The sequence below is a fragment of the Schistosoma haematobium genome, chromosome 3 (genome assembly GCF_000699445.3).
Source record: "Schistosoma haematobium chromosome 3, whole genome shotgun sequence".
Lineage (NCBI taxonomy): Eukaryota > Metazoa > Platyhelminthes > Trematoda > Strigeidida > Schistosomatidae > Schistosoma > Schistosoma haematobium.
This window is the reverse complement of record NC_067198.1, coordinates 46486104-46511082: the sequence shown is the minus strand read 5'-3', so window position 1 is coordinate 46511082 and position 24979 is coordinate 46486104. Positions and strand designations below refer to the sequence as shown.

Genomic DNA, 24979 nt, shown 5'->3' with positions numbered 1-24979 from the left:
ACTGAAATGAGCTAAAATGCTATTTAACCATATGGATGAACGAATATTACGCTGAAATCCAAGACCTGCTACCTTAAATCTGAATAGTTCATTCATGTCAGTCAGTCAGCTACAAGGTAGGACCAGGCATAAATATACATCGGTCCAAGTTGCCATGCCTCATTAACAGAAGATACACACCGGATTCATAGAAGTAGTTAATTCAGAGGTGGCCCGCTCAGTGGTCTAGTTGGTTAAGCGCCTGGCGCGAGACTGGTAGGTCCTGGGTTCGAGCCCCGCGAGGCGGGGTCGTGAGTGCGCATTGCTGAGGAGTTCGTTCATAAATTATTGTTAATCGTATCTCACAAACATTGTCTTTTTTGTTAACGAGTTTATGGGTTGGGTATCAAGGCCAAGGTTGGACTTGATAGTTTCAAATAAATTGAGCACTGGGTAGAGAGCTGGTAACAAATAATAATAAACTTTGTTGGTACACTTATGCTTTATCATTTAAACATTTTTACAATTTCCATTTTGATGTGATACTTTATTTTTCATTTCTCTTTTTTCCAAAGATCATTCAACAATGGTTTGAAGAAGGTGGTGTTTTGTTATTAGGTTACGAAATGTTCCGGCTACTTTTAAATCAAAAGCGTTTGAACCCTCCTCCATTATATACAACGAAAGTTGATGTACGAATACCTAAACGTCGGAAAAAGGATATTTGTATTGATATTGATAAAGAGGAAAAACGAGAAAAGATGTGGGCAGGTAGGTCAATGTAAATATTTCCCAGAAGTTATTCGTAGTCTAAATTATGTATGCATATAATATTTATGATTTCACGATCAACCTACTATTTTTGAAACACTTGGAAATCATTTTCATTCAGTTGCCTTTAGTTATCTATATGATATAACCATGTATTTACATTCAGTATTTTGTCATTTGTACCACTGTGTTTTATGTTAAACTAAATTGAATATCTCAATTTATTTGTTCTATAAATAAACCTGAATATATAAGTTTTGGTTGCAACTTGAGAGTTAGCCTGCATTTTAACAAGGCGAATAAATAACAACTACAGGTTTACCAACTGAAACAATTCGCGGTCCGTTTTTTGGTACCCCTCGAAAATCCACATTTTTCCAGTGTTATTAATTTCCCCGTGTAAATCAGATTAATTAAAGTATAGTATCAAGGTTGTATGTGGTATTTGAACCAGATGGTTTAAATGTGAACATTTCTTTGTCGATCTAGACAATTTTATTAGTGCCTGTGAATCAGTCCGTTCTACTGACCTTATTTTTGGCCGGTTGTCTTAGGCATTGTTATCTTCATGTATCTGCTTTTAATTTGGTTGTTTAGTTCCGTCGACCACAAACTATGAGATTTAAGAACGATATCTTGTCTGTTGGAAAATTAAACTTGTTTATTTATTGCAGGCTGTTGAAATTCTAATAATCTCGTATTTCTAGGATTTCCTTGATCCAGAACTGTCATTTTCCCAATTAAGTTCGTGTTCATAGTTATTTGTGTGGATTGTGTTGTTTCACTGCTTGTTACTATTCTCACGCGTGTAGGTGTGGGGCATCTACTGTATGCCCGTTGAAGTGTTTCAGATGGCGTAAGATAGATTGTAGTTATGTTGGCTTATAAGGGAAATCCCTTTCAGAAGTTTTCCAAAATCCTTGTGATCTCTGAAATGTTCTTCACATACGGCAAAACTATCTTTTTTCGATTTCCTAAAGTAATCTCATGATATTTGCTAATTTCCCAGGTGCTTTTCAAAGTAGTTATCAATGTAGCCATTTTCTACTATAGATAGGCTTCTTCAGTCTTTCATGTAATTAGGATGCTGTATTAAATCTTGATTCTTCTGAGTAGTGTTTGTACAAACCTATTTTCGGTGTTGTTGGGTCATTATTATAATCTAAGATTTGGCCCGTATGCTTTAGTTTCATGCATAGTTGTGTTATCAAAGTTATGATTGTTTTATCCAGAAACAAAATTTTGCTTCGTGATTCTATTCTCCATTTAGATTTAACTACATGTATCACCCCAAGTTACATGGGTGAGAATTTCAGGGTCTTCTGAATTCAACTTGCATCTCTGAACTTGTTGCGTTTTTTCTTGTTTAGTATTCTATCAGTATATTCCTCTGAGCTCGTTTCAAATAAGAACAAAAATCGGGAGGGAATCTTGCTTATTTCTGTGAACCCAAATAACGGAAGATATAGTAGTAAAACTAACGTTTGTGTAGGATTTACAGGAAAATCTACTATCTCGGTTTGTCATACACAAAATTTGTTTTCGTGCCGTTGTAGGGTAGTCACTAGACAGCTAACCAATCTGCTATAAAGCAGTTTTTGTGGTCTACATACAACTCAGTAGCTTGCTAATCTACACATATGTTTAAAAATTGTAATCTGTTCTACCACTAATAAGTATATAAGTGAGCAAATGACAGATGAGTCCCATCCTTGTATTTTATTTTATTTATTGATCCAACAGATCAATATATTTTCAAGAATCACTTTTTTATTGTTATGACACGGTTTTATTAACAGATTTTCATACAGCGCTTTTGGATCCTGGCCCTCAGCTTGTTATCTGTGATGAAGGTCATCGAATTAAAAATAGTGAGGCGTCAATTTCTAAAGCTTTGAAAGCTATTAAAACACAGTAAGTAATTTGTCTAGTTTCGATATATGAAAATCAACTTACTAATTATTTTTTACAATTAACTCTGGAATATTTTTTGCTTATGTGTTTGTAGTCGACGTGTAGTACTCACTGGTTATCCACTTCAAAATAATCTTATGGAATATTGGTGTATGGTTGATTTCGTTCGACCTAATTATTTAGGAACAAAACAAGAGTTCACTAATATGTTTCAAAGACCAATTGAAAATGGCCAGTGTATAGATAGTACACCTGAAGATCGTAAAGTAATGCAAGGCCGAGCACATGTTCTGCATGACTTGTTATCTGGTTTTGTTCAACGGCGTTCACATGCTGTTCTCAAGGCTAGTCTCCCACCGAAAACCGAAATTGTTCTACTAATTAAACTGTCATCCTTGCAACGAACACTTTATGCAGCATTTATGCGAAGTCTGGGCTCCAGTGGTCCACTTGGTTGGGCTCAAGTGAATACGTTGAAAACATATGCAATGTGTTGTAAAGTAAGCTTTATTGCTCTTTAGATTATTACAGTACTCATATTTTTTTAAACCTGAAAGTTATTAGCTTTAATCTTGCTGTGAAATAAATTTTTTAATCATGTCAAGCATTTCCATGCCAGTGATGTATTCTGCCTATACAGACTACATTTTATATAGTCTAATTACTTGTGTATGTTGATTCTAACTTTAGTAATTCATAATGTCCATTAATTTTTTACTTCTTTACCAATTACCCTATATCCTGAACTTCAATTTTATCTTCAAGTCTATTAAGTATGCATTTTTTGGTTGCATGAGTTTGTGATTCACATGCTTTCAAACTTCACTCATTTGCCCGACTGTTGTTGCTACCTTGACGTGGTGGTCGGGCTTGCCTATCGTGATGAAGCAACCGAGCTATACTGGCTGGAACAACCGTTCCTCAAGGTTCTACCATGTCAGACAGGTCGGCTGAAGAGCGGTAAGACTAAAAGCAACAAACCCAAGGTCCGAAGGCGAAGTCGTACTGCTGACTGTACAGAGGTGTGACAGCAATAAGGTGTTTCCTTCAGACACCTAGCATGACAGCGATGCTGCCTTCCCACAAGGAGGGGTGGAGTTAGAAAAGGTCGACCCTAAAAATGCACACCTCGTCTTATACCACGGATATCCATCTCTGGCGCTAAGGTCTCAACACGTACGGAGCTAACACAAAAATTACCCATAAAAAAGTCGTGTGTGACCGACCTCAAGCAGTTGTCCCTTGGGCACTGCAGTTACGCTCTCGGGTCACTAAGACCACCTCTAATCCAATTTCCTTTTCAGGTACATCCAGAAGAACCCTTCCACGGTGTGGGCAACCAGGAAGTGATAACCGCCCTGATACCTCTAACAACACTCACTCATTTGCTGTTTAAACAATCAAGTAACTGTATTCAATTCAATATTCAAAGTTGTACATAAATGAGCTAATTTCAAGTTAATAAAGTATCCTAGTACACTTTTTGTCAAAATAATAACACATCTCATTTGATGATCTATGTAGGATATTCAAAAAGAAGGATTGTTTTTAGCAAACATACTTTTTGTCAGTAACTTCATATTCAGAAAAGCTCTACAGTAATGGTGTTTTATATTGTGACTGGGTAAATTTCGTGTAGATTAAAGTTTAAATGTATGATTAGTTAAGGTCATTTAATATCATTTAAAAAAAGAGGAGCAAGAGAAAAAAACTAAAATGATAATGGTACTCTGTTATAACAAATAAAGCGGTCATTCTGTGAATGGTCAAAAATGCTCAATTTTTAAATACAACTTGTATTAGGAAACGACTTATCACCTTCCACTTACTAACGTTCAGAGGGAGAGTCATTAAAGAGATTGTCTGATCGACTCTCTATTTTCTTATTTTGTTTATTTAAACACATAAACATTGGTACAAGGAGGCACTAGGTACATATGCGCCACATAAATCAATCGATTTTTGTGAGCGCTGGGATACTGTCCAAGTGCCCAAACCGAACCACTTCGTTTTCTTAGGAAACCACACCCCGAGCCTTTGGCCTAAATTTCTAATCCACAAGGCAATGGAACAACGTAAAGAGATGCAGTCCCATGGTAGCCGGTGACCAACAATTAGTTCATACACCGTTTTTTCCTTTAGGAATACGGAACCCATTTGCACCATCGGTTTAAAATTAGGGTTCTCCAACTCCCCTAGGTGGGTCATCCATATCCATTAACCCGGTTAAAGCACCGGACATTCGCTTTTTGTCCTCTCAATTTCGTAAACAACACTCGTGACGCGAGAAGGCTGTGAGTAAGACTTCCCTATCAGTAGTTGTATGCACGTGGCCACTTGAAAGCATTTCAAGAGGGAGAGCTGACTCTCCCCACCCTCAGCCGTACCAGGGCATTTGGGGGTTCTGGTGGAACACACTGAATTTCCAAGTAAATTCAAAAATAATTCACCATTAATTGTTCAGAAGTGTTGAGGATGTTAAATCTCTAAATTCAATGTACTAAAAAGAAATCAATCTTTAAAATTTCTATATCACTTTAACATGATTTTCATTCATTTAACTATCCGTGAACTTTCATTTGTATTTACGAATTCAGTGTGAATTTTGTTGATTTAGTTTTCAATGTATATTGATTTTATTAATTCTTTCATGTGATATTTGTTCAGTTTGACAATATTTTCTAACAAAATAATCACTGAAAGTGATCAGTATATATTTGAAACATTTCGAATACAAGTAAATCTTTACTCACTACCAAATAAATCTTGTTTACAAGATTTATTCTTTGAAGTAACCAAGGCTAATAGACGGGACTGATGTTTTGTCTAAGTATCGACGTGTAGCTGAGAGCTCCAACTGTTTATCGCAACATATTTAGATATAATACCAGATGTGAAGATATGTTATGTTGGCGTTATTTCGGAAATCAAGAAAGTCAGTTACACAATTCCAGGTTTCATAGAAAGGACCCAAAGCAAAGATAAATCTTAGAGTTTATGATATTTATCTGACGTCATCAATTTTACTCAAATTTTATGACCCTGCTATGGATCAGACTATACAAATGTCAAATATAAACTCCTCTCAAGCATAGGTTAAACTTTATGGCAATCCAATATCTGTTCCTGTATGGGAATAGTGTAATCGTGTGATTTCAGATAACATTTAAGACATAATTCGCCTACATTACATTCTGGTTGGTATTCAATTTTATTGCATGAAGAACAATCAGACTTGTTGATGGGGGATACATATTGTTTTCAATGGAAATGTTCACTATTTCTGTAATCCTATATTTCTCACTACCATAAATCAACAAAATTGTAAGTGGAGTTGTACTGGGTTTGAGTCGTTTGATCACTTTATGACGTGAATTAGGCTTAGTCGTTGATTGGCATTTATCTTATTAGGCTCTACAAACTACTATATCGTATGGAATATTAGTTATAAAAGGCAAAGTTCATAAGAACCTTGATATTCAATCATAAATATTATCGAAGGACTATTTGTTGTATATAGTGAGGCAATAACCATAGTCTTAGGTCGACCGTAAATAACCTATTTGAACTTGGGAGAGATATACATTAACCCAAGTTTCTACACCTTAATAGGAAATAAAAGGAGGTGGTATGTAGGAATAAAAGCATATGAAACTCCATTAAAACTCAAGATTCAAAAGAGAATATATAAAGAAAGAAAGCATCTAGGCTGTTATAATTACTATCAATTTTGACCTATGTTTACTTACTTACTTACTTACGCCTGTTACTCCTCGTGAAGGAGCATAGGCCGCTCACCAGCATTCTCCACCCAACCCTGTCCTGGGCAATCCTTTCCAGCTCCTTCCAGTTGTAATTCATCCTTTTCATATCTGCTTCTATTATCCGACGTAATGTGTTCTTTGGCCTTCCTCTTTTCCGCTTCCCTTCAGGATTCCAAGTTAGAGCTTGCCTCGTGATGCAGTTTGACGATTTGCGTAATGTATGTCCTATCCATTTCCATCGTCTTTTCCTAATTTCCTCTTCAGCTGGAAGTTGGTTTGTTCTCTCCCACAGAAGGCTATTGCTGATGGTATCCGGCCAATGGATGTTGAGTATCTTGCGTAGACAGCTATTTATAAATACTTGTACTTTCTTGATTGTGGTTGTTGTAGTTCTCCAAGTTTCAGCTCCATACAGTAGAATTGCCTTGACGTTCGTATTGAAGATTCTCACTTTGATATTGGTTGAAAGTTGTTTTGAGTTCCATATGTTCTTCAATTGTAGGAATGCGGCCCTTGCTTTGCCAATCCTCGCCTTTACGTCTGCATCTGAACCTCCTTGTTCATCGACGGTGCTTCCCGGGTATGTGAAGGATTCTACATCTTCCAGAGTTTCGCCATCAAGAGTGATTGGATTGCTGTTTTCCGCTTTGAATTTGAGGACCTTGGTTTTCCCCTTGTATATGCTGAGGCCTACTGATGCAGAGACTGCTGCTACACTGGTTGTCTTTATCTGCATTTGTTCATGTGTATGAGATAGGAGGGCTAGGTCATCTGCGAAGTCCGAATCGTCTAATTGGTTCTGAGTTGTCGATTGTATGCCGTGTTTTCCCTCAGATGTGGAGGTCTTCATAATCCAGTCGACCACCAGAAGAAAGAGGAAGGGAGAGAGTAGACAGCCTTATCTGACTCCTGTCCTCACTTGGAATGCGTCTGTCAGCTGTCCTCCATGCACGACCTTGCACTGTAGTTCGTCGTATGAGTTCCGGATAATATTGACAATCATCTCAGGAACTCCGTAGTGTCGAAGAAGTTTCCATAACTTCCTCCTATCTACATTGTCAAATGCCTTTCTATAATCAATGAAGTTGATGTATAGTGACGAGTTCCACTCCACTGATTGTTCGACGATGACCCGTAGTGTCGCAATTTGGCTTGTGCACGACCGATCCCTACGAAATACAGCTTGTTGATCTCGAAGTTGGGCGTCTACTGCATCCTTCATCCGGTTCAGCAACACTCTGTTGAAGACTTTCCCTGGTATTGACAGTAGTGTAATGCCTCTGTAGTTTTCACATTTGCTCAGATCTCCTTTCTTTGGAATCTTGACGAAGTGTCCTTCTTTCCAGTCCATCGGCACTTGTTCCTCCTCTCAAATCTTTTTGAATAGAAGATAAAGCATGCTTGTGGTTGCTTCGATGTCTGATTTCAGTGCTTCAGCTGGTATGTTGTCGGGTCCTGCTGCTTTCCCGTTCTTGATTTGTCTGACGGCCATTCTAATTTCTTCTGTCGTTGGTGGATTGACATCTATAGGAAGATTTGTGTGTGCTGCTTCGATGTCCGGTGGATTTGTTGGAGCCGGTCTATTCAGGAGTTCCTCGAAGTACTCTACCCAACTGTTCCGCTGTTGTTGAATTTCAGTGATTGGTCTGCCTTCTTTGTCCTTGACCGGTCTCTCTGGTTTACTATGTTCCCCTGCTAGTTTCTTCGTTGTATCGATAAGCTGTTTCATATTTCCTTCTCTTGCAGCTTTTTCTGCAGTCGTTGCTAGTTCTTCCACGTATTTCTTCTTGTGGGCTCTAATGCTTTTCTTCACTAACTTGTTTGCTTCTATGTATTCAGCTTGTGCTCGGACTTTCTCTGCTCGTGTTCGGCTGTTGTTAATTGCTGTCTACTTGTTCTTCCTTTCTTTGATCTTGTCCAGTGTTTCTATAAAGATCTATTCCTTATGATGATGCTTATTGAGGCCCAGAACCTCTTGACACGTTGAAGTTAATGCTTCCTTGATGCATCTCCAGTTGTCCTCCATAGTAGTTTCTTCTTCTTTCAGTAGATCTTGTAAGGCTTGGAACCTGTTGTTAAGAGCTATCTTGAATTCATTGAATTTGTCAGTATCTCGAAGGAAGGCTGTATTGAACCTTTGTAGTGCTGTTTGTCCACTTGTCCAGTTCTTTTTTAGCTTCAGTTTTAAATTGGCCACAACTAGGTGGTGATTTGAAGCTATGTCAGCTCCTCTCCTGGTTCTTACATCTCCCATTGTCCTTCGGAACTTTTTATTGATGCAAATATGATCTATCTGGTTCTCTGTGTTGTGGTCCCGTGAGATCCATGTAGGTTTGTGTGGACATATTGTGCATCCTATGACCGATTTGCTGAATGCACATAGATTTGCAAATCTTTCTCCATTTTCGTTTCTCTGTCCCAGTCCATGTTGTCCCATAATATCTTCATATCCGGTGTTGTCTATTCCGACTTTGGCATTTAGATCTCCCATCAGAATGGTGAGGTCCTTTCTTGGGCACTTCGTCATGATTGATTGCAGCCACTCGAAGAATTGATCTTTAATGTCGTCGTTGCTATCATTGGTGGGTGCATAACATTGGATAATATTCATTAAGATCTCCTCCTTCTTTGTTTTGAATGATGCTTTGATGATTCTGGATCCGTGAGATTCCCATCCTACAAGTGCATTTCGTGCTACTTTGGATAGCATAAGAGCGACTCCCTGAGTGTGTGGAGCATTGTCCTCTTCGTGACCGGAGTATAGCAGCATCTCTCCCGTATTTAGCCTTTTCTGTCCAGCTTGGGTCCAGTGGGTTTCGCTGATTCCCAGTACTGCCATATCGTATTTCCTCATTTCCGTTGCTATTTGACAGATCTTCCCAGTCTTCCACATTGTCCGGACGTTCCATGTACCTATAAAAGTTGTTGTTCTGGTTGTTAGAAGGGGCATCGGCCTCGTGGCTTCCAAAGGAACTGGGCTTTCACCATGAGGCGTCATAATTCTTCGAAATGAAGACCTAACTCCTAAATGGTTTGAATAATTTTTTCTGGTAAGCGTTTATTTAGCGAGTTAGTTTTCTACAGGATGGGGTCGCTAACCCCATGCCCAACCCTCCTTCTTTGCCCGGGCTTGGGACCGGTGGTAACTCTAAAAGAGCTACAGGCGAAATTTTGACCTATGCTAGTACTTTTAAAATATTCAACATCAGATGTACTAAAGGCAGTAACTACTGACGTTATCATTCTGGAACTTATAGTCAATAATTATTGTTTTTGATGCTAATTTTATTTTATTCCTTGTGTATTTAAAACAAATACTCATTATTATAACATTTTGAAAATTAGTTTTGATATGTAGAGCATTTGTGATATTTTTTCTCAATCAATCGCTTAGTCATTTTGCATTGATTCTTTGTACAATTAGATATGGAATCATCCTGATATATTACGTCGTGCAATGGAAGAACATAAGGAGGCTATGGATTTTGATATAGAAGAGACAACAGCAAATAATAATTCGAATACAACAATGTCTTCCACAAGTCGACCACCTTACCAACGATCAAATAGCACCATTTCAACTAATCAAAATGAATCACAACAATCATGGGTTAGCGGCGGGGATTCCACTTCTGTTTCTTCAGATTTAACCTCTGGTCAATTATCTGCATCAACAATTAATAATTCTACATATTCTGGAACTGATTCTTCTATGCCACCATCTTTTATGGCTCCAGTGAGTTGTCGATATTATATATTCCTAAATCATTTGACTAGCTCAATGCTTATAATTTTAACTTGTTCAATATTTGAGTTAGTAGAAGATTTTACATTATTGTCGATAAAGTAAGATCTTGTAAAGTGTTGGAGATAGTCTTTCTTAACAAAATTTTACACTGCGCTTGGCTAACACGTGAAGTGAGTATTATTGTTCTGACTATTGTTTTAACAACTGCAATCAAATCAGTAGCGAGCCGATGACCAAAGTTTTGTCAAATATTAAAGGAACTTCCGAGGCATTTTCAGTAGCTTTCAACTCTTCAGGGGAATTTAGTTAACAATGCAACTATGTCTTTCGTATGCAATTGCGAGTCTGAATGAGTTCTTCAGAGGGCGGTAGTGGTTTTTAAACCATTGTGTATTAGCAGCAACGCGACCATAGCTTCTACCTTAATGTGGTGGTTGGGTTCGCCTAATATGATTACTCACCATTAATTGAACATACATTTTAGGTCCTTCAAGAATAATTATTCTTCGACTGTTTGGAAAGCCTGGAAGTGACACTTACCTCATACCTCTAAGAGCATCTAAAGTCATCTTGTTCACAATCAGTCACCCGTCACCTATTAATAATTCTCCCATCCCCACGACTAACCCTTCTCTATATCTTTATCATCATTCACCACCAATGCTAATAATTTAAGTTCACGAAGTATTATTCTTTATCTCTTGAAACCACTCTCTAAACTACACGTTGAGACTCTTAATATTGTAATCTCGTGTCATACAGGACGAAGGCTTCTTTAGCTAAGACTCTAGAACCTCTGTGAATCGATGTATGCTGCGTCACCAAAACGCGCATACAGGATCCAAATACGGTCATTCGTTTGATGTCACCTTGTCAGTATGAAGAAACGAGATGATTTACCTTTCGAGTATCTGGAGATCCCATTAAAACTTCCTAAGGCCTCATTGATGTAGATATAGAATTAAATTCTAAAGTATGACAGCCTCCAAATCCCATGGTACGACTGAGGATGGTGAGAGCGCATTCCTTGTTCTATCTGTTCGTTTATCTCATGGATCTTTTTCTTGTAATATTTTGATTGTCACTTTTATTAACTGGTACACGGATGTCATTTAAATTGTTATCTCTCATTTTGAAGTGTGTTTCCCATCTTAATTTGATCTAAAGTTTCCTTTATGCATTTAAACTACTACTCTGGTACCGCCGATTGTGGGGGAAGAGTCAGCTCTCCCTCTTGAAATGCTCTTACATGGCCACACGTATACAGCCACTGTCTGGGAAGTCCTACTCAATGCCTTCTCATGGCGGGGATGTTGTTTACGAAATCGGGAGGACAAAAAGTTAATGTCCGGTGCTTTAACCGGGTTAATGAATATGGAGGATCCACCTAGGGTAGTAGAAAACCTTGATTCCAAATCAATGGTGTACATGGGCTCCAGGATCCTAAGGAAACAAATGGCATATGAACCAATTGCTGGTCGCCAGCTACTGTAGGACTGCATCTCTTTACGTTGCTTCACTGCCTTATGGATTAAACCTTCAAGTTAAAGCCCCGGGTTGTGGCTCCCTGAGAAAACCACCTGCTTCGGTTTAGGCATTCGGGCAATATCATAGCCCTCACACAAATCAATGATAACTGCTACTGGCCTCATTGTTATTGTGTGATGCATATATATTTGGTGCCTCCTTGTACCAATGTTTACGTTTACGACTAAATAAATAAAAGCAGAACAGGCTCTGTTAGTATGGATTCCCATAGACAGACGCTCGTGTGATGTCCGGCTAACTTCATTAGCCGCAGTTCTGAAGGTTCACGTGCACAATTGTACCATGATTTAGTGGTACATTTTAATGAAGAGAGATTACGTGTAGCAGTAAAAGCCAGGACGTGCGTTTCATTCTATCTGAAATTCGACAGTTAGATGTACCTGCCTCTCAGAGTTGATATGGACTCTGGGAATTTGAACTTAGTGCATTTTTACTTCAAAGACCAAGGTGTTATCCACGTGGCTATTAAGTTCAGATAGCCATTCATTGATGTAATGGATATAAATTTAATTTGTAGAAGTTTTAAAGTTATCCAGTTAATGATATTCGTGATCTGTTTTAGTCGGCATAAAAATGCAAGTGACAGTAAACTTTGTAAGCTGATTTTGAAGATCTAAATGTTTCCATTAGTTTCACAAACATCGCTGTGTACGTTCAGCTAAGCGAAAGTTATGCATTATCTCTACCTTTGTATTTTCATTTTTGTGAAGATAAATTTTGAACTTATGATTTTATGTATTATTATTATTTTGCACTGACATACTTGTTTTTCTCCAATAATTTATTTACAGAATCCTATGTTCCCTGCTTCTATGGTTGGTGGCGGAACTCCTCCCAACACTGGACAATCTAATACCGCACCTAACTCAGGCTATTTTTACACTCAGAACTATACACATCAATCAAATGTTGGCACATATGACTGGGCTGGTGATCAAGAATTATGGGGTGATGATTTTAAAACTGGTAATGTAGAGCATAGTGGCAAAGTTCTACTGTTCTTAGACATATTAAAAGGAAGTGTTTTAGCCGGTGATAAATTATTAGTTTTTACACAGAGTTTGTACACATTAGATCTGTTAGAGCGCATATTGCGCCATTTGCCATTACCGGTTATCGGTGTTGATAAGTCAGAAACAGTTCCAGCAAAATCATCGGAAATTCCATTAGAAGACATTGGCAAATCCGAAATCTCATCTTACAATCCCTCAACAACGATACACAAGAATAATGAACAGAATCAAGATGATCATAAATGCAGTGAGTCAATGTATGGTTACGATGGAGTTGATCACTTTCAATCGAATCAACCTGATGAGACGATGAAACAAGAAGGGCAGGAAAATTGTAAAGAAGAGATCAAGAACAAGATGGAAACAGAAGAAGAGGAAGAAGAAACTCCGAAATCTTTACACTATAGGCTGTCGACACGTCGAGGTTGTATGGATGAACCGACTGTGTGGACTCGCAATGTCCATTATTTCCGTGAGTTATATATTTTTTCTTATGTTTATCATACCATAATCTCTTTGTAAATGATGCTCAGCTAGTCAGTTCTAAGCAGCAACGTGGAACCTGATATGACCTCATCAACCAAATTGTCGTATTTGTTTAGTATCCTTTGACTAACTTTAACATAACTGATCACTTAAATCTGCTTGCTCTGTAACGACCTAGTTGAGCTTATGTTAATAGTGTATTCTGTTTCTAATTGTTTCACAGATATTTCTTTGTATCTGTACTGCCGATTAGTCTTCTTAACCACTCTCAATGTCAATCTCTAATTTACGGAATGTTTGCCCTTAGTGTTTGATGAAATGAGGTCGCAAAATTAGTCACATTAGCACACTTTCTTCTGTTTTATCTTTCTCTAAATCTTGAGTTGAGTAACATTCCTAGTTTTTGATTTGTCCCATTCAAACTACTTCTCACATTTCGATCTACATTATTCTCTTTATTATCTCCAGTTCTCTGTTTTTCATCTTGTTTATTTTTTCATGGATTGTTAATTGTGATATATAGTAACTTGAATTCAATGCATACTCGCATCACGTTCTACATCGATAGTGACTAACTGAATGACTTCTAGCGTAAATGGTATGTCTGATATTTAGGTTATTATTATATAGACTATGATTTTGGTCAAACACTGCCGATTGAATTTAGTCAGGTTTATTATATTAATGACTGACTAGTAGTATTCTCATCATTTTGAGACTCGATAAATAACTTCACTACTTTCAAACGCACATGTAGTAGTGAATTTGAATATTATTTTAAGCTGTCTGTGATATTTTAGGTTTCGCAATCTAAATATTAGGTATGATGTTTCTTTATTGAACTATATCTGTCCTACAACTTAGTTTGCGATGTCAATATGCTAATTTTGTTCATTGTCTTTAAACACTCAGTAAACTAGTTTATTGGTGCTTGTTCAGCTTTGAAATGCATCTGCTTAAATTGTATTCTGTATTTTCAATCAGTATGATAAAATATATTTAACGTACTATTTTCTCCAACTACATGTATAGGTCTAGATGGTAGTACAAATGCAAGTGAACGTGAGAAATTAATCAATAATTTTAATGATCCTAAAAATCCAGCAAAACTGTTTCTTATGTCAACTAGGTGAGCTCAATCTATGTTTCATTGTTATTAACAGTTATGCAATGATATATTGTCTATTGATTGTGGTTTGTGTTCTTATTATTATTTCTCTAATATTTGTATATCTTCATTCATAATTAGTCGTAATCATCTACTCTAAATTAAGTCTCGCATAACAACTGTATGACTAATGTTAAGATCTTTCTGCACAGGAATTAAGTTGTTTTTTCAAGGATATTCCAGTCAGTGGTTTAATTATTATTGTATTTCATCAACTATTTTGTTCAATAAATACGTAAACTGAGCTTTACATCGATTTTCAAAACACTCCTCATTCGTACCAATATACTTGTCATATCCTTATTTCTGTCGTTCAAACCACGCCCATGGAAACTGTCAAGCGTTAAATTTTCTAGCTTTTTCATTTAACGTTTTGCGGTTAGAGTGTACTTGGTTGAGAATATTAAGCAACTTGTCAACCAATTAAGAAATAGCGTGTAATTATAAAACAGTAATAAAGTAACGGTGTAATAATCGCCTTGTTATAAATACATAACATTCTCATGTTGAATTATTCTCTAAATTAAAGGAAAGAGGTTAAGTTTACATATTAAGAATTGGGCTAGTGTTGTGAGTTAGGGTTATAAATTCAGAGTTTTCATTACATCTATAATTTAATGCTGAGAATTCTATATTGTACCAAAATATAATATTGAATAAAGCCATTAATAATAATACTACCCTTCTGTTAGCAAATTTAATAAACTTGGGTTTGAGATTTAGTCGAGTTGATAGTTGTCCCTATCTTTAAAAAGGGTTCACGTCGTTTCTGTAACAACTATCGGGCGATAAGTCTACTTCCGATTGCGTCTAAACTGTTGGCTTCTGTTCGAAACCCGAGAAAGATTGACTCGCGAGGAGCAGGCTGGTTTTCGTTCCGGTCGAGGATGTATTGATCATATCTTCACCCTCCGCCAAATGTTAGAACAGCGTCATACATATCAAAGGCCAACAATCGTAGTGTTTCTTGACATCAGGGCTGCCTTCGATTCGTTGGATAGGACTATTCTCTGGGATTGTCTATTAAAGAAGGGTGTGTCTGAAAAGTTTATTAACATCCTAAAAGCCCTATATACAAACACCTCAGGCAGAGTGAGGGCATACAACCACCTCTCTCCATTGTTCCATTCGAGTAGTGGGGTTAGGCAGGGTTGCCCAATCTCACCATTCCTCTTCAACTTTGCCATCGATGACATTCTGGAAACAGCTCTGATGAATGTAAGTAATGGTGGTGTGGATCTGTTGCCTGGAGAAAGACTTCTCGACCTTGAGTATGCGGATGATATTGTTTTACTGTGCGATAATGCCTAAGCCATGCAACCCTCACTTAATCAGTTGGCAATCAGTGTCCGTAGGTACGGTATGTGCTTTGCACCTTCGAAGTGCAAAGTACTTCTACAAGACTGGCAGGATTCTAATCCTGTACTCACCCTGGATGGTGAGCAGATAGACGTAGTTGAGAAGTTCGTGTATCTGAGTAGCTGCATAAGTGCTGGTGGTGGCGTGAGTGATGAGATCAATGCACGAATAGTGAAAGCCAGAGCGGCTTATGTCAATCTGGGCCGTCTTTGACGCCTTCGTGATGTTAGTCTGACTGTAAAAGATCGGATCTACAACGCGTCAGTGAGAGCAGTTTTGCTCTGTGTTTGTGAAACCTGGCCTCTCCGAGTTGAGGACGTTAGACGACTCTCTGTGTTCGATCATCGCTGTCTCCGAAGGATTGCTGACATTCAGTGGCAACACCATGTCAGTATGGCAGAGGTTCGGCATCGTGTTTTCGGGCTCAGTGACGATAATCCACTTGGTGTCACCATCTTGAAACATCGACTTTGGTGGCCTGGACATGTTCTTTGAATATCTTCCCAGAGAATTCCACGTCGTGCATTATTTGCCGACTCTGGGACTGGTTGGAAGAAGCGGAGAGGTGTTCAGTGTATGAAATGCTGTCGTGGTATGAAAGAAAGCTGCGAAGGGCTGGTTTGTGTTGGTCCTTCTCAACTCCCTGGTTGGGGTCTGAGAGATGGTGTTACACAGTGTCTAGAGATGTTATCAGATATGATTCAGAATAGAAGCCAGTGGCGATCTTGCTGTAACCTTCTTTTACTTTCTTCATAAAAAGTGGTTGTAACTTCCTTAACTGAAAGAATTCTTTTTGGTTGTACCTTTCCGTTTCTTCCATTATTATTATTATTATTATTATTATTATTATTATTATTATTATTATTATTATTATTATTATTACACTACCATACACTAACCTGTGGTCGCTATTGTTCTTTTTTTTCTTGTACGCACCTTACATTCTTCTCTTCCCATTCTTATTGTTATTGTGTGGCACATATATATATATATATATATATATATATATATATATATATATATATATATATATATATATATATATATATATATCTGGTGCCCCCCTTGTACCAATATTTATGTGTTCAAATAAATAAATGAGTTTTAGTGTGAAAGAATATTTTCCTACATTAAACACTTTTGACTATACATTGAATTACAACAAGTACTTTAACACAGTCGGTATTAGGAACAAGTAGTTTTAGGATTGAGCTTAAACACCATCTTATATACACTTTTTGATTGCATGATATTTTTATCGATTTCATGTATTTTAGGAACTAAATATTATCAATTTTCATTTGGTCGAAATAACGTAAAAGTTTTCTATCACTAAACTCTCAATTTCTCACAAAATACATTAGGTTTCCTTTTAATTCTGCTTTACTCAAGTCTAGAATTGTGTTCACATGTGATTTTTCTATAACTAGCTCATCACCATTCATTCGGAGAGTAGCAAGCCTGAAATTATTAAAGACCCACTATACGTCTACTTTTTTCTTTCATAAAATAAGCTTCTGGTCATTTGATTTTCCATGATCCTTCTATTTACAACCTTTATTGAAATGCTTAATCCACTTGGAAAAAGTTGTCCTCATTAGCATCCTCTGGCACTGGATTAGTATTCTCAACTTTAGTTCGTATATTTATTGGACAAACCATATATGCATGAGAATATTGTGTTTATTTGTTTACTAATCCATTTTTTTTTGTTTGCTATAGAGCTGGTTGTCTAGGTGTTAATTTGATTGGAGCGAATCGTGTTGTTGTATTTGATGCTTCATGGAACCCATGTCATGATTGTCAAGCAGTTTGTCGTGTTTATCGATATGGTCAAGTAAAACCGTGTTATATTTATCGACTTGTTTCAGATAATACTATGGAGAAGAAAATATACGATCGACAAGTAAGCTTTTAAAAATATCTTTCAGACCTTTTTTCCAGTGTAAAGTAGATCTACCTACATATGTCTCTGACATTATAGAAACACTAGACTATTATACTATACTACGTGATTATTTCAAGATGGCATCTGGTAGACGATCGCTATTCGCGTATTACAAACACTTAGAAACCTATTGTGTATCTAACGCAAGAAATCGAATCTGCCACTACGGTTAAATTACCTTCTTAAAAAAGACGGTCACGAGAATCGATAGTCCATGAGAATGGTTAAACTGTAATGATATCTTTATAAGGTAGATTTAATTTTTAAAGTTTAAAGGAGAGTAGTGAAAAGATTGCTTCAAACATAATTGACATTAGCGTTGTGTATAGAGTTCCCAACCAATATTTACTTAATTATGCCTGTTACCCCTCGTGGCGGAGTATAGGCCGAATACCAGGATTCTCTATCAAATGAATATCTTGGTTAATCTTTCTGAACATTCTCACCACCCTGTATGGAATATTATCACTCAATGGATTATATTTTTCTATTCTAAATTCTAAGGTAACTAAACAAGGCATGTCAGATCGTGTTGTCGATGAATTAAATCCAACACAACAGTTTACTCGTTCACAAGTGGAGTTATTAATGTCATTTGAGGATAAAGATATGGAGACTATCACAGATGATGATTTAGAAACTTGTAAAGATATCATCCAACCAGATCCAATACTTGCAGATGTTTTAAAAAAGCACACTCGATGGATTACAAAAGTAAGGTTTACTTTTTTTTTAATATTCTGAATATAAATGAATTTTCATCGACTTAGGTGGTTTGAATATATATTACGTATACCCCACCACGCCTTGATGAACGATGTTGTATAGTATAAGAGTAGTATGTATCTACAAAGAAGACGAGATTATAAACACAAGGCGAGGCGAATCGAACATCAGTTTCCTAATGGGTTCAGTCAGTCGGTCATCTACAACGTAGGACCAGGCATATATATGAATCAATCTAAGTTGCCACACCTCATTAGCACAACAAGATGAACACTAAATTCATAGAAGCATTTCAGTGGTAGTAAAAAAAGATTGCATATAAGGATACGATACAGGAAGAAAGAATTAGTTCGTAGAAAAAAAAGATATAAAAGCAATTTCAATTTCACGGTTTAAGGGAGGACAACGAGTGTATACACCTACGCTACTGTGATCGATTCTGAGCCATGTCACACAGAGTCTCCAACTATTGGTTACGATAGTCGCATGGAACCCTACCAATCAGTCTGCATCTACCAACATGGCTCAGACCAGAAGTTATTGATTTCAAGCCCCTAACTTTCTCCCAACCATCCCCAACACTAGTCAGTACCGCGCGCCGTGGTAATCGGTGGTTGGGCATACGTGATACACGGGTTACGATTGTATTTATGAAACTTTCGACAATGGTGGCCTGTGTATGTAGTGGGTGTCATCCTAAGAGGAATTGGTGACGTGATGTACGAAAATGATGTTCCAGGTAAATGCCTGACGAGACGCGTAATTCACATCCGCGATAGACGACTAAATTCGGATACCCCCCTGACACGAACTTGCCATTCGGTTATTTAATTGATCCAGTCAGTCTAGAGCAGCAAGATCAGCTCAGACGAAGTAATGACCAGACCCCGAGAACATCATTAAGAGGAAGACATTTCCCTCAACTTCTCTAGTTAAATTCAAGGCGCAAGACTTATTATTGAGAGGGAAACTTGATATTGTGAGTCAGTCAGAAGTAACCTACCGAGAAGGTCAATCGATGGCATTCAGAAGTGACCTGAGGGATATATATATATCATGCTCTTTAACCGGGTTAATGGATGTGATTGATCCACCTAGGGGAGTTGGAAAACTCTGATTCCAAACCAATGGTGTACATGGGCTCCAGGATCCTAAGGAAAGAGATGGCGTATGAACCTAATTTTGTTCACGGCTACCATAGAACTGCATCTCCTGACGTTGCTCCACTACCTTGTATATTGGACCTCTAGATCAAAGGTTCGGAAAGTGACCACGTTAGGTAACCGCATTCAGTCCAGGTATCTGGGCAGTACCACAGCCCACACACAAATCTAATGATAACAACTTTGTGTGGTGGATATATATAGTTTGGTGTTTGTTTGTACTCATCTTTATGTGTTTCAATAAATAAATATTTCGTGATTATTCATTGTTCAACTCTTGTTCATTTATTCTATTCATAATGTGTATGTTGGATTTAATTTTCTTACTATTAGCGACCATTCACCCATGAATCATTATTAATTGATCGGAAAGATTATCGTTTAACACGCGTTGAAAAGCGTATGGCTCGTCAACGTTATGAACAAGAGAAACGTTTAAGTTTAAGCTATCAACAAGCCCATTTATTTCAATTACAACAAATGCAAATTTTACAACAACAACAACTTTTAGCCGCTGGAATTAATCCTGCTTTAGTGGATTCATCTCGGTAAGTGGTAGTTATCTATTTAAAAAAAAATTGTTACTCGATTTAGTTGTTTTTATTTTTCTACATCGTGTTTGTGTTTGTTAAAACATTTTTATTTTGCTTGTTTTCAGTACCCAGAGCATCTTATTATCTGTATAAAGGAAAATATTTGGGTCGAGAATACATGAGTGCAATTGTTGCGTTAATATTCTTTAGGTTTGGTCTTATATTGCATTCCATTGGTTAACTATGATAACATTTAAATTTTAATGAAATTAGACTGTAGATTTTTCAATTTCGCTTGACATCGTCTCTGATTCTCAGGATTAGACAACTCATATTTGTCTTTATAGTATATTGAAACTCCATAAATATCCCTTAGTGAACTCTGTAGAAGCGCAGAGAAATACAAGTTCTACTTGGTTATTTACTATATTTCAAAATTTTCCGAAAGATCAATGCCATTTTAAAGTCTTTGAATAAACTTGATTTACTTTACACAGATTATTCATCAATTACAGCTTTAATTATATTTTCTTGCGCCTTTTCTCTGTTGTTCATATTAAACACTAACATCAACATGTCATAAGGTTCTGGGCCTCAAGAAGCATCATCATAAAGAATGGATGTCTATAGGAACCCTGGACAAGATTCAAGAAAGGGAGAACACTTACTTACTTACTTACACCTGTTACTCCTCGTGAAGGAGCATAGGTCGCTCACCAGCATTCTCCACCCAACCCTGTCCTGGGCAATCCTTTCCAGCTCCTTCCAGTTGTAATTCATCCTTTTCATATCTGCTTCTATTATCCGACGTAATGTGTTCTTTGGCCTTCCTCTTTTCCGCTTCCCTTCAGGATTCCAAGTTAGAGCTTGCCTCGTGATGCAGTTTGACGATTTGCGTAATGTATGTCCTATCCATTTCCATCGTCTTTTCCTAATTTCCTCTTCAGCTGGAAGTTGGTTTGTTCTCTCCCACAGAAGGCTATTGCTGATGGTATCCGGCCAATGGATGTTGAGTATCTTGCGTAGACAGCTATTTATAAATACTTGTACTTTCTTGATTGTGGTTGTTGTAGTTCTCCAAGTTTCAGCTCCATACAGTAGAATTGCCTTGACGTTCGTATTGAAGATTCTCACTTTGATATTGGTTGAAAGTTGTTTTGAGTTCCATATGTTCTTCAATTGTAGGAATGCGGCCCTTGCTTTGCCAATCCTCGCCTTTACGTCTGCATCTGAACCTCCATGTCTATCGACGATGCTTCCCAGATATGTGAAGGATTCTACATCTTCCAGAGTTTCGCCATCAAGGATGATTGGATTGCTGTTCTCCGCTTTGAATTTGAGGACCTTGGTTTTCCCTTTGTGTATGCTGAGGCCTACTGATGCAGAGACTGCTGCTACATTGGCTGTCTTTATCTGAATCTGTTCACGTGTACGTGATAGGAGGGCTAGGTCATCTGCGAAGTCCAGATCGTCTAATTGATTCTGAGCTGTCCATTGTATTCCGTGTTTTCCTTCAGATGTGGAGGTCTTCATAATCCAGTCGACCACCAGAAGAAAGAGGAAGGGAGAGAGTAGACAGCCTTGTCTGACTCCGGTCCTTACTTGGAATGCATCTGTCAGCTGTCCTCCATGCACTACTTTGCACTGTAGTCCGTCGTATGAGTTCCGGATAATATTGACAATCTTCTCAGGAACTCCGTAGTGTCGAAGAAGTTTCCATAACTTCCTCCTATCTACACTGTCGAATGCCTTTTCATAATCAATGAAGTTGATGTATAGTGACGAGTTCCACTCCACTGATTGTTCGACGATGATCCGTAGTGTTGCAATTTGGTCTGTGCACGACCGATCCTTTCGGAATCCAGCTTGTTGATCTCGAAGTTGGGCATCTACTGCATCCTTCATCCGGTTCAGCAACACCCTGTTGAAGACTTTCCCTGGTATTGACAGTAGTGTAATGCCTCTGTAGTTTTCACATTTGCTCAGATCTCCTTTCTTTGGAATCTTGATGAGGTGTCCTTCTTTCCAGTCCATTGGCACTTGTTTCTCCTCCCAAATCTTTTTGAATAGAGGGTAAAGCATGCTTGTGGTTACTTCGACGTCTGATTTCAGTGCTTCAGCTGGTATGTTGTCGGGTCCTGCTGCTTTCCCGTTCTTGATTTGTCTGACGGCCATTCTAATTTCTTCCGTCGTTGGTGGGTTGACATCTATAGGAAGATCTGTGTGTGCTGCTTCGATGTTCGGTGGATTCATTGGAGCCGGTCTATTCAGGAGTTCCTCGAAGTATTCTACCCAACTGTTTCGGTGTTGTTGAATTTCAGTGATTGGCTTGCCTTCTTTGTCTTTGACCGGTCTCTCTGGTTTACTGTATTTCCCTGATAGTTTCTTCGTTGTATCGTAGAGCTGTTTCATATTTCCTTCTCTTGCAGCTTTTTCTGCCGTCGTTGCTAGTTCTTCCACGTATTTCTTCTTGTGGGCTCTAATGCTCCTCTTCACTTGCTTGTTTGCTTCTATGTATTCAGCTTGTGCTTGGACTTTCTCTGCTCGTGTTCGGCTGTTGTTAATTGCTGTCTTCTTGTTCTTCCTTTCTTTGATCTTGTCCAGTGTTTCTATAGAGATCCATTCCTTATGATGATGCTTATTGAGGCCCAGAACCTCTTGACACGTTGAAGTCAATGTTTCTTTGATGCCTTTCCAGTTGTCCTCCATGGTAGTTTCTTCTTCCTTCAGTAGATCTTGAAAGGCTTGGAATCTGTTGTTGAGAGCTATCTTGAATTCATTGAGTTTGTCAGTATCTCGAAGGAAGGCTGTATTGAACCTTTGTAGTGCTGTTTGTCCACTTGTCCAGTTCTTTTTTAGCTTCAGTTTTAAATTGGCTACAACTAGGTGGTGATCTGAAGCTACGTCAGCTCCTCTCCTGGTTCTCACATCTTCCATTGTCCTTCGGAATTTTTTTTGATGCAAATATGGTCTATCTGGTTCTCTGTAGTGTGGTCCGGTGAGATCCATGTAGCCTTGTGTATACGTTTGTGTGGAAATATTGTGCCTCCTATGACCGATTTGCTGAATGCACATAGATTTGCAAATCTTTCTCCATTTTCGTTTCTCTGTCCCAGTCCATGTTGTCCCATAATATCTTCATATCCAGTGTTGTCTATTCCGACCTTGGCATTTAGATCTCCCATCAGAATGGTGAGGTCCTTTCTTGAGCATTTCTCTATGATTGACTGCAGCCGCTCGTAGAATTGATCTTTAATGTCGTCGTTGCTATCATTGGTGGGTGCATAACATTGGATAATATTCATTAAGATCCCCTCCTTCTTTGTTTTGAATGATGCTTTGATGATTCTGGATCCGTGAGATTCCCATCCTACAAGTGCATTTCGTGCTACTTTGGACAGCATTAGAGCAACTCCCTGTGTGTGTGGAGCATTGTCCTCTTCGTGACCGGAGTATAGCAGCATCTCTCCCGTATTTAGCCTTTTCTGTCCAGCTTGGGTCCAGTGGGTTTCGCTGATTCCCAGTACTGCCATATCGTATTTCCTCATTTCCGTTGCTATTTGACAGATCTTCCCAGTCTTCCACATTGTCCGGACGTTCCATGTACCTATAAAAGTTGTTGTTCTGGTTGTTAGAAGGGGCATCGGCCTCGTGGCTTCCAAAGGAACTGGGCTTTCACCATGAGGCGTCATAATTCTTCGAAATGAAGACCTAACTCCTAAATGGTTTGAATAATTTTTTCTGGTAAGCGTTTTTTTAGCGAGTTAGTTTTCTACGGGATGGGGACGCTAACCCCATGCCCAACCCTCCTCCTTTACCCGGGCTTGGGACCGGCAGTAACTCTAAAAGAGCTACAGGCGGGAGAACAAGAAGACTGCAATTAACAACAGCCCAGCATAACAGAGAAAGTCAAGGCACAAGTTGAATACACATTAACAAACGAGAGAGTGAAGAAGAGTATTAGAGCTGACAAGCAGAAATATGTGGAAGACCTAGCAACGACAGTGGAAAAGACTGTAAGACAAGGAAATATTAGTCAACTATATGACACAACAAAGAAACCGATAGGGAAATACAGTGTACCAGAGAGACCAGTCAAGGAAAAAGAAGGCAAACCAATCACTGAGATTCAAGAGTAGATGGGTGTAACACTTCGAGGAACTATTGAGTAGGCCAATTTCTTTAAATCTATCGGACGTCGATGCAACACCCACGGACCTTAAAAATGTCACTTCATCAACGATCGAAGAAATCAAAATGACAATCAGACAAATAAAGAGTAGGAAGTCAGCGAGACCTGACAATATACCAGCTGAAGTTCTGAAGTCAGCCATAGAAGAAACTGCAAACATGCTCCATGTTCTATTCAGGAAGATTAAAGAGGAAGAATCAGTACCGGTGGACTCGAAAAAAGGAGACTTCGTCAAGGTACCGAAGACGAGAGAGATCTCAGCAAGTGTGAGAACTGTAGATGCATCACACCACTATATGCACCAGGAAAAGTTTTCAACAGCGTGTTGCTGAATCGGATGAAAGATTCAGTAGACACCCAACTTCGAGATCAGCAGACTGGATTCCGTAAGGATCGGTCGTGTACTGACCAAATCGTGATACTACAGACCATCGTTCAACAATCAATTGAATGGAACTCGTCACCATCCAATAACTTCCTTGACTATGAGAAAGCATTCGGCAGTGTGGATAAGAAGAAACTATGGTGTGACTATCTGAGAAGATCGTCAACATCATCCGGAATTCATACGACAGATTACACTGCAAAGTTGTGCATGGAGGACAGCTGACGGTCACATTTCATGTGATTACTGGAGTCAGATAAGGCTACTTACTCTCATTATTTC

The 24979-nt window shown here is 38.2% G+C and overlaps 1 protein-coding gene across 2 annotated transcripts in view; it reads left to right on the top strand.

The window, feature by feature from the left end:
* Positions 1-24979, top strand: part of MS3_00000157 (uncharacterized protein) — a 62149-nt gene that overhangs the window by 7525 nt on the left and 29645 nt on the right. For both annotated transcript variants that reach the window (XM_051208040.1, XM_051208041.1), the window contains exons 8-16: positions 555-750; positions 2550-2664; positions 2759-3164; positions 9853-10164; positions 12516-13209; positions 14256-14352; positions 17473-17656; positions 18203-18412; positions 19921-20135. In XM_051208040.1, the coding sequence (XP_051070021.1) occupies positions 555-750; positions 2550-2664; positions 2759-3164; positions 9853-10164; positions 12516-13209; positions 14256-14352; positions 17473-17656; positions 18203-18412; positions 19921-20135 (2429 nt within the window). The remainder of the gene's footprint in view (positions 1-554; positions 751-2549; positions 2665-2758; positions 3165-9852; positions 10165-12515; positions 13210-14255; positions 14353-17472; positions 17657-18202; positions 18413-19920; positions 20136-24979) is intronic.